The 10,532-nt window shown below is 47.4% G+C and overlaps 1 protein-coding gene across 1 annotated transcript in view; it reads left to right on the plus strand.

Annotated features, from left to right (window-relative positions):
• Positions 1-410: 410 nt before the first annotated feature.
• LOC111982684 (calcium-binding protein 8-like) overlaps positions 411-10,532 on the plus strand; it is an 87,614-nt gene continuing 77,492 nt past the window's right edge. Inside the window, exons 1-2 of the mRNA XM_024014301.2 lie at positions 411-462; positions 7,486-7,598. Of these exons, the coding sequence (XP_023870069.1) occupies positions 411-462; positions 7,486-7,598 (165 nt within the window). The remainder of the gene's footprint in view (positions 463-7,485; positions 7,599-10,532) is intronic.

Here is a 10,532-nt window from a genome sequence, read left to right on the forward strand (position 1 = left end):
GACACCGTCTTTTTCCAAACGAAGAAGAAGGCTGGACGCAGCGGGGAAGAGGACAATGAAACCGTGGAGTGATCATCAAGTGTTCTCCATTGCCTCATTATTCCGGATTATGAGGTAACACTGCCCGTCGTGGGGAACACTCCAGGGATAAGTCTATAGCACATGTCCTTGCGAGTGGTGGCAAAGTGGAAGCCTTGACTTTGCTGACGGTGATTCAGATGGTATGGTGGGTGCACTTGCAGAGGCAGATCCTCAATTGTGGCTCTGCAGGCGTAGGCTGGAGACAACTGGAAAGCAGTAAGAAACCAAGACAGTAGTTCTTCCGCTGGTGCCATGAGATGGCGGGTCATAAGGACAAAGCCAGGGGTTCCGAGGATGAGTGGCTTTTGAGGGATGAGATTCATGAGTGAATGGTTCAGGTGTGGAAGACTACCAACCAGGAGGGTGAGCGCTCTGTGTCAGGTTCGTAATGATATCCTGCCCATGCTGCCGTCCAGGGTGTAATCCTTAAGGAGGTGACAGGGTTAGATCAATTCGAAGCTCTTGTACTAGCTGAGTGATCATTAAAAAATTACCTGCGCCCCCGAATCCATCAAGCTCTCTACGTACTTTGTAAGCCCTCAACGTTATCAATACTGGGACGGAAAAATTGCTTCTGCGAGATATTTAAGAAATAAGCACGCCAACCTGCATCCGGCAGCGGAGGGACCCATTCTCATCTCTCCGTGGGGGCGAACAGAGGCAAATGGCTGAGTAGATTGATCTTTCCCTCCACAGTTAGGCAGAGCCCATTCTTGGTCCGCCTTGACTGTTCGATACCGGGAGAGGAGCATGGCCCAACTGCAGGCTCTAAGACTCGGACGGGATCATGGAAAGAGAAGGTTTCGGGTTCCTGGTGCAGAGTTCTTTGGCGGTCGACAGTGGTCAAGGAGATTGGAACATGAAATGATGATTAAAATCCTGAAGTCACTCTACAGGCCAGCTCCACCTGAAGTTCCTGTTGAGCCTCTTTGAGTAGACGGAAGTAGGCAGCCTCATTCCATCCACCACTGCAGCCATGGTGCGAACTTTATGAGACATACCGTCACTGAAGTGCGTCCTGTTGAGTTCTTATGAAGGAGGTCTCCTATAGGACACCGGAGGGAGATGATCGAATACTCTTTGAAGAGGTGTGAAATGGGTCATCGGGATCCGAGTCTGTGCGTTGCAGTCCAATGTGGGGCCCAATCCAGGTTTGCCTGTGAGTAGACGACAACAACGGTGAACCGTCATACTTTCCAGGCGATTGGTATGAATGAAGGGAGGGCATGGTACATACTAATATTTAACACGGCCATCGGAGGAGTAGGATGGCTGGCGGAAGAAGATGGCAAGATCCTCCCATACGCTCCTCTTGGCTGGGTTAGCGCCGCTGTAGCTCCCTGAATATTAGTGAGTATATTCTGAATGCAGACTCAGAGAGAAACAAGGTGTAGATTCACACGTCAGCGTGTGGCAGCATGTTTATAAACCTTCGCAGAAGGCGAGGAATCGTGTTGCAGAAAATGTCAAAACACAGTAGGCAGTCAAGAAACAAAACAATTACCTCATAACCCATTACAAACAGAAAGAACTGAACTAAATAGGAGCTGATGAGACCAGGAGAGAACGACACGTGAATCAAGACAAAATGAAAGACAGGGCTACGTTCCAAACACAAAGAAAACAGGGGCTACGTTCAATAACACAAAGAAAAGAACACAAAGTAACCTAAGAAAAGAAAAACACGAACCTTACACCCGAAACCTAACCATTAAACTTAAAATAGCATTAAAATAAATCCAGGAAATTGAAAAAAATCCTTGACTTCAAAAGTTCTTATTTTCCTTACCTTATCAGAAACATGTGCATGAATAGTAGGACATGGGGTCCTGAGAGGTGGAAACAAAGTACACACACCACCACAGCCAATCCATTCAGAATAATACAAAATGTTTACCAGGAGAGAATATAGTTCATAAGGTCCATTTGATAAACTCCACAGTAGGCTTTTAAACATTTAACAGGCAGTCCCATGGTAAATTGGTGATTTGGTCTGGGGCCTCCTGTTTCTTTCAAGAGAAGGAAAACGAGTTATCACAGGGTTTCTGACAGGAAACACCTTTCTAAAGGAGTCTCTGTCACCACGGTCAACATGATGCCCATCCCACCTCCCAGATCAAATAACTATCTCCCCTCGTCACCAGGCAGGGCTCTATCCCTCCCACCCTCCAGATCTAAATAAGCTGTCCACTGTCTCCTCGTCCACCAAGGGCATGGCTCTATCCATTCCACCCTCCAGATGCTAAATAAGCTGCCTCTGCTGACGCTCGTCACCAGGCATCGCTGATCCCACCCACCCCGCCAATCTAAGATGAACGTACCTCGGCGGTTCACAGCAGCTCTGCAAGCAAATCAAATGACATGGTCACAACAAATGAGCAGATGTGTGCGAGTGAGCGAAAGGCTGGCCCTAGTGGCCGACAACAGCATATGCTAGCAATTAATATATGAACAATCCAACAACAAATACCTAATACACACACAATCTAAGTAAAGGAATGAATAAAATGAGGAGAATAGGCAGAAGCAATGCAGCAGCGGACATAGGCGTAGAATGCAATGAATAGTAAGAATACAGTGAACTATACAGTATGGGGAGCCAGCAGAAAACAACCACACACACTGGTAGTGGAGTGCAGCCAAGGAATCCCTAATATGCATTGCAGCACTGCCACTGACTAATATAAGACACTTAGCCGCAGGAACACACACAGTGATGTCGCTCAAGGACGTGTCCTCCCGCCCGCTGCTAGGCTCGTCCGCAGCTGAAACCAGATTAACCACCATAAACAATGTGCGTGTGTGGTGGTGGTGTGTGTGTGGGTGGGGGGATGGGTGGGGTGTGTGGGGGCATGAGGGTGTGGTGTGTGTGTGTGGTGGGTGTGGTGGTGGTGTGTGTGGTGCGGGCATAGGTGTGCGTGCATGTGTGCAGTGAAACAAGAGAAAACCCACACAGTGCTGTGTCAGGCACCACAAAACACAGAGAACACAGCAACAGAACAGCCAGTGTCCTGGCAGTGACAGTCAGGAAAGGCCTGCGTCCAAACAGCACCCGATTGATGAGCGCCCTAATCGTACCAGAGCCATGCCAGTGGGAGCAATCGAGGAATGGATGGATGAGGAGGACTACAGAAGCAGGCAGTGCGTATCAGTTGTGGGGCTATGAGGACACAGAGATCAACACAATAGCCATACGGAGTGGTCCCAGAGAGAAGACCACCATTATCAGAACAAGATGACACCACACCCCAGCTCCTCTCCGTCCCCCACGCCTCTCAGGGGAGCACCCCCGGTCTGGAAGTAACACTGCTGGCCCCTACCTAATTCCGTGCGAATCGCAGTGCCCTAAAGAGGAGGTCCTTCGCACAGTGAATCACATCTAAGCCTATGGGGACCAATGATGCATACCAGATGCATGGTATGGTCCTACCATGGCCTGCCAGGAAGTGTACAATATGTCGGTAGGTGAGTGTGGGGTGGTCACCGAGGGACGGCAGACAGACAGACTAACCTTCCCGACAATAACAATGTAACAGATAGTATCTATAACGGTATGCAAAACTAGTGCGACCTAACCAGACTTACCCAGACCCACCCCTAACCAGGACATGGCGAACCCAATAGGCATGGAGCCGGAGGGACACCAGTCTAAATACACCACCAATAGACTGCGTATAATCTGAATAGTAGGGGGCCCAAAGGCACCCGACTCCCTATATAGTGCATCAATGACGAGAGGGGCACATGAGAGTGAAAAGGGGGGTGTGGGGTGCATATGACAGTGATGTACACTCAACAATCAAAAGGAATGGAAAAACCCTAAGCAACCAAATGACATATTACAGTGCGTATCTGTGCCACAGGTGGGTAGGGATGATTACTGTGACTGACGGAGAGAGCCTAGAAGACAAGGATGTGCCAGAAAGCAACATGGCTGTGGGGAAATCCAAGACAGGAGAATAAAAGTGCAGGATGCAAGCATGCCACACAGGCTGGGGAACCAGCAGACACTGCTATCCAGAGCAATAGTGAGATAACCAGGGAACCTTGGTCTGGCCCAACACGCGGTAACCACTGCCACCCAAAGGGCAGGGGTCGGTGTCATGGAGGTGTACAAAAGAATGAACACAGCGCTCCGCACACCTACCCTGGCCTGTGTATATGGGTGAGCAGTCATCGTGTAAGTGTCGTAAGAGGGACCAGGGCATTAAGCAGCACAGGAGAATGAGGGGCTCTGACAAAAAACAGAGATAAGACACACACCACCCGTGACACATGCACCTGATGACCTCCTCGTCTCACACATAGCCACTTAGGACCCAGAGGGAAGGAACCACGATATATCTCCAATATGTCAGATACGCATCGGAGCAACTGACGTGTGCTTACACCAAAACGGCACCCAATTCCCCCAGCTAGTGCAGGCATGGACCAGGGCCGAGTAGGGAAGAGCAGTGCCTGCGTGGGACCGCGAGAAGCGCCGTATCAAACGCCCTTCAAGAGAGAGGAGGGGTGGAAAGTCCAAAGGGACAAACCAGGAGTGACAAAACCAGCCATGACTGACCCAGTAGTACAGTCATGAATACACGTAACAGCAAATGAAGTGCGAAAGCAATTAAAACCGCATACAAACCGGGGGAGGAAGAAAGATAGTGAGTGAAAAATAAGATACGGGGGGAGTGAGCAAAGGACAGGGAATGCTGTGATGATTGTCGAGTGCCCAGAGGCAGCAACAAGTGGAGGAAAGAGGAGAAGAGAAAATAGAGGGAGTGGAGGACGGTAGCGACAGTGCAAGGAGGGCTGCAAAGGGACGGGAAGAGACAACCACACACACGCTGCAAACAGCAAAAAAGCGCAGCTCAACACATGGAGGAAAAGCCACGAAGCGCAACAGGGGAACAGGAGCTAGTACGCTGGCAGCAGCCCCAATGGGTACAAATTCCATGAGCCCGGGTAAAAGTAGTGCACTACAAAAGAAAGAAGTGACCTAACACTATACCTCTATGTCGCTTACTGAGCATCGCGCATGTATAGAGGATAAGACAGCTACGTGAGAAAAATGCACAGATGAAAAACTTCTGTAGGATGGATAGCGACTGCGAAACACTTCGAGTGGGACTGTCTTAGTAGCGATATCTGACTGCACCAGACTTTAGTTAGTTTAATCAAAAGAACTCCAGACAGGAAATGCGGACTTAGTTCCAATTCCTGCGCATAGAACACACTACACGTAAGTGGACCAAGCGCTCACGACACCACAGCCTGTCATGTTAGTACATCGCTCGTCGTAACATCAGCCAACGACTTTCGTAAGGCAGAGACACTGACAAGATGCTATTAATCAAGTTTGAGATGTCCCGTTGGCTAGAGATTATATACTACTAACAGCTGGGTCTGAACATTTCATATCTATATAATAAGTATTCCGAACTGATTGGCACACGCTCTCAAAGTAGCAGACAGATACAGAGGATAGCGACAGATGGAGTCAAACTATCAAAAATACCAGGAGGCCAACTATCCATAAGACCAGAGGCGACTCGTCAAGTAATACTTGACCCATGCAGCCTATCTGAGATATTCCATACATGAAAAGAGACCAATGAACTATCCAATCATGTACCCACGAATCGTGACCGGCCCACTTCTCTACGGAGACTACATTGGAGCCTGTAATACCATCCAGCGCTCGCAAAATCAGATACTTATCGCTTCTCACGTTGGACTCTGGATAACTAAAGCGCAAAAGTTATCCCTCAGACCGTAAGGCTCACAGAGTAATATATCTCTCTTCAGCTACTGTAAACGCTGGGGTAGATAAGAATGACACAACGAGATGGTGACGACCTTAAGCTGTCATGTCAACAGGCAATAAGCCGAGTAGTGGACTATGGACCTGGTTAGAACGATTCTACAACATAGTGCCTCCAAAATAAATATCATTAGATTGACTCTTGCGTAGTTTACCACACTAAAACAAACGTACGAGCACATTTTTATATTGAAGCCTAGCTACATGATAACTCACGATTGATCTAAGATTATTTTCAAGTTATTGACATGTAGCATAGTCGCCTACTAAACTGTAATGTCATAAGACAATGTTAAAGTAAAATATAGATCAATGGCAAGAAATTGACCAGACGAGACTCTATTGTACCTCAAATTGTAATACAAGCGAACGATTCCATATTATAGATACATAAGTATAAAAGGAACGCTCTCTCCTCAGATTTTTACAAGGGAAGCTAGACTGTGACAAGTACCCTCCAGAAGGCTCGCTTACTGCCACATCGGACGGTCACTGAAGTTATGTTCATCATACTCCTCCTCGACATTGACGACTCTACTCTCTACCGTCTTTCCATTACAATGAGCAATATCCTGCACCCTCACGTAGTCTTTCCTACTCGACTCGCCTCAGCGAATGCTTGTAACGAGCGCCAATATTAATACTCCAACGATGGTCAATTCCACTGTCATTCTACACGATGCAAATGTACTACTTCATACTTCTTACTCCATATTAGTCACGGTAACGGATGCTTACAATGGGACAATTACGCCAATCAGACCACCAATGAAAACGCCCACGCCCTAACTGATCCATAAAAGATACGCACACACACAACACACCAGAGCGGACACGTCAGCGCTCCAATATCACTTAACCACAAAGACACTAACCGATCTGACCAACAAGTACCAAGGCTAACTCAGCCAATATAAACAAGACCGCTTCATTGAGTTGATCTGATAATCTGTTCCACTGTCAGAACGATCCCTCAGATTGTTATCCAGCTCAGCAGAATGCCCTTGGTGGATTGCTTAGGAGCTTGTGGTCTTTGTTGGAGATCTCAGTATTGCAATCGCTCCCGTTGCTTTATATAGGGGTGTTATGCTCATAATACATGATGCCTGGCATCAGCTGCTTTTGTTAGGAAGTGTTTTGGTTTAAATCACATCCATCCGTCCATCCATCCAGCCATTCATCCATCCATCATGATAGTTCAGGGGCCCTGACCGCTCTGGCTGCACTGCCTGACTGTCCCCAGTGATGAGGCAGGATGCCACTCTGCATATGCATGGGCACAGAGAGGGACAATCGATGGCATCAAATGTGACAGTGCCAGCGTGACTAAGGAGTTCACCCCCGTCAGGGGAGAGGGAGGAGAGGAGGAGTGAAGGGGCAGATTGAGTTGCCCTGCATGGGCAGCACACAACCTCTTCTGCAGGGAAATTAGGAAGATGAAGGAGGAAGAAGAATAGGTATTGAAGGGAAGGAACACATACTCAAATGAAGACTTGGTATAAAATACAGTTATTGTCCTTTTTACTGATTTGAAATAAAACTTTTTTTGTGAGTAAGACATGTCATACTGTGTGTCTGACTGTGTTTCTTAGGAGACGGGCAGGTGGACTTCGATGAGTTCATGACGATCCTAGGACCCAAGCTCCTGTCGTCTGAAACCAGGGAGGGCTTCCTTGGGAGCACGATAGACAGCATATTCTGGCAGGTAAGGACTTCTCTCTTTTCACCTCTATCTTCTATCACCTTTCCTTTACCAAGCAGTGGCCTGCAATAGCTGCAGCCATGGCCAAGTTGTGCAATAGCTGGCAGTGAAATCGAAGACGTTTATTCATCTTGATTTGCACAATGACGTTCAGTGTAGAGGCAGCAAAGAGTGTAGTGTGTCAGTTCCTGATGGACAGATGTTGTCTTGTCTGGTGGCAGTGCCTTCTGCCTTGGAGATGCTGACAGGACATAATCTATGTGCCATTTGGCCAGATGTTCCTGCACTGAACCATAATGGAGGGGGGAGAGGATGATAGCTAGCGAGGGGTCAGAGTAGTGAGTGGATGACTAAGATGGCATGATTGTGTAATAGAGGGGAACACAATTATAGTGTGTGTGTGTGTGTGTGTGTGCGCGCGCGTGTGTGTGTAAGTGTGTGCGCGCGCGTGTGTGTGTGTGTGCATGCGTGCGTGCGTGCGTGCATGTGAAATAGAGAGAGAGAAGTAACAGAGTGAGTGGAATTGACACGGTGAGAAGATTCGAGCGAGTGAAAGAAGCGGGGGGTGAAAGCAAATGAATGAAAGAGTTAGAGAGTAGAGTGTAATGGAGAGAGAGAGAACAACCATAGCCACGGGWAGTAAGGGTAATGAGGGTGCTGCAGCAGCCCCTGAAAAATCTGAAAAATCTCTATATATTATACAAAATAAATATACAGTTTTTCTTTATGTTTACTATTTTCTACATTGTAGAATAATAGTGAAGACATCAAAACTATGAAATAACACATAATGGAATCATGTAGTAACCAAAAAARTGTTAAACAAATCAAAATATATATTAGATTTGAGATTCTTCAAAGTAGCCACCCTTTGCCTTGATGACAGCTTTGCACACTCTTGGCATTCTCTCAACCAGCTTCATGAGGAAAATAAAATCTCTGACCTACGCGGAAGATTAACTTTTTCCTTTAACGAGTCCAACGAGAAGGATATACTGCTTTCACTGGAACAGGCCCAGATCTCCGTAAAAGGGGCCGCAGATCGGACAGCCTTCTGAGAATCCGTAGGCGAGCAAGTAAGCTCCCACTGCCATCCGTTCTTCTTGCTAACGTGCAAATCAATGGRAAATAAAATTGATGACCTACGGTTAAGATTATCCTACCAACGGGACATTCAAAACTGTAATATCTTATGCTTCACGGAGTCGTGGCTGAACGACGACATTATCAACATACAGCTGGCTAGTTTCACACTGTATCGGCAGGATAGAACAGCAGCATCTGGTGATTTTTGTAAATAACAACTGGTGCACAATATCTAAAGAAGTCTCAAGGTTTTGCTCGCCTATCTACCTAGAGAGTTTTCATCTGTATTTTTCATAGCTGTCTACAAACCACCACAGACTGATGCTGGCACTAAGACCCCTCTCAATGAGCTGTATTCCGCCATAAGCAAACAGGAAAACGCTCACCCAGATGCGGCGCTCCTAGTGGCCAGGGACTTTAATGCAGGGAAACAGAAATTTGGTAAGATTTCAATCAGCATGTTACATGTGCACAAGAGGGAAAATAACTMTTTACTCCACACACAGAGACGCATACAAAGCTCTCCCTCGCCCTCCATTTGGCAAATTTGACCATAATTCTATCCTCCTGATTCCTGCTTACAAGCAAAAAGTAAAGCAGGAAGTACCAGCGACTCGATCAATAAAAAGTTGGTCAGATGAAGCAGATGCTAAGCTACAGGACTGTTTTCCTAGCACAGACTGGAATATGTTCCGGGATTCCTCCGATGGCATTGGCTGATGTACACCACATCAGCCATTGGCTTCATCAATAAGTGCATCAATGACGTTGCCCCAACAGTGACCATACGTACTGTACATACCCCAACGAGAAGCCATGGATTATAGGCAACATCTGCACTGAGCTAAAGGCTAGAGCTGMCGCTTTCAAGGACCGGGACTCTAACCCGGAAGCTTATAAGAAATCCCGCTATGCCCTCCGACAAACCATCAAACAGGCAAAGCGTCAATACAGGACTAAGATCGAATCGTACTACACCGGCTCTGATGCTCGTCGGATGTGGYAGGGCTTGCAAACCATTACCGACTACAAAGTGAAGCACAGCCGAGAGCTGCCCAATGACACGAGCCTACCAGATGAGCTAAACTTCTTCTATGCTCGCTTCAAGGCAAATAACACTGAAACACACATGAGAGCACCAGCTGTTCCTGAAGTCTGTGTGATAATGCTCTCCGCAGCCGATGTGAGTAAGACCTTTAAACAGGTCAACATTCACAAGGCCGCAGGGCCAAACGGATTACCAGGATGTGTACTGCGAGCATGCGCTGACCAACTGGCAAGTGTCTTCACTGACATTTTCAACCTCTCCCTGTCCGAGTCTGTAATACCAACATGTTCTAAGCAKACCACCATGGTCCCTGCACCCAAGAACAACAAGGTGACCTGCCTAAATGACTACCGACCAGTAGCACTCACGTCTGTAGCCATGAAGTGCTTTGAAAGGCTAGTCATGGCTCACATCAACACCATTATCTCAGAAACACTCCAATTTGCATACCACCCTAACATATCCACAGATGATGCAATCTCTATTGCACACGCTGATCCTCAACACAGGGCCCCCTCATGGGTACGTGCTCAGTCCCCTCCTTTACTCCCTGTTCACTCATGACTGCACAGCCAGAAACAACTCCAACACCATCATTAAGTTTGCCGATGACACAACAGTGGTAGGCCTGATCACCGACAATGATGAGACAGTCTATAGGGAGGAGGTCAGAGATCCCTCAACGTGATCAAGACAAAAGAGACTATTGTGGACTACAGGAAAAAGAGGACCGAGCACGCCCCCATTCTCATCAACGGGGCTGTAGTGGAGCAGGTTGAGAGCTTCAAGTTCCTTGGTGTCCA

The sequence above is a fragment of the Salvelinus sp. IW2-2015 genome, linkage group LG22 (assembly GCF_002910315.2).
Source record: "Salvelinus sp. IW2-2015 linkage group LG22, ASM291031v2, whole genome shotgun sequence".
Taxonomy (NCBI): domain Eukaryota; kingdom Metazoa; phylum Chordata; class Actinopteri; order Salmoniformes; family Salmonidae; genus Salvelinus; species Salvelinus sp. IW2-2015.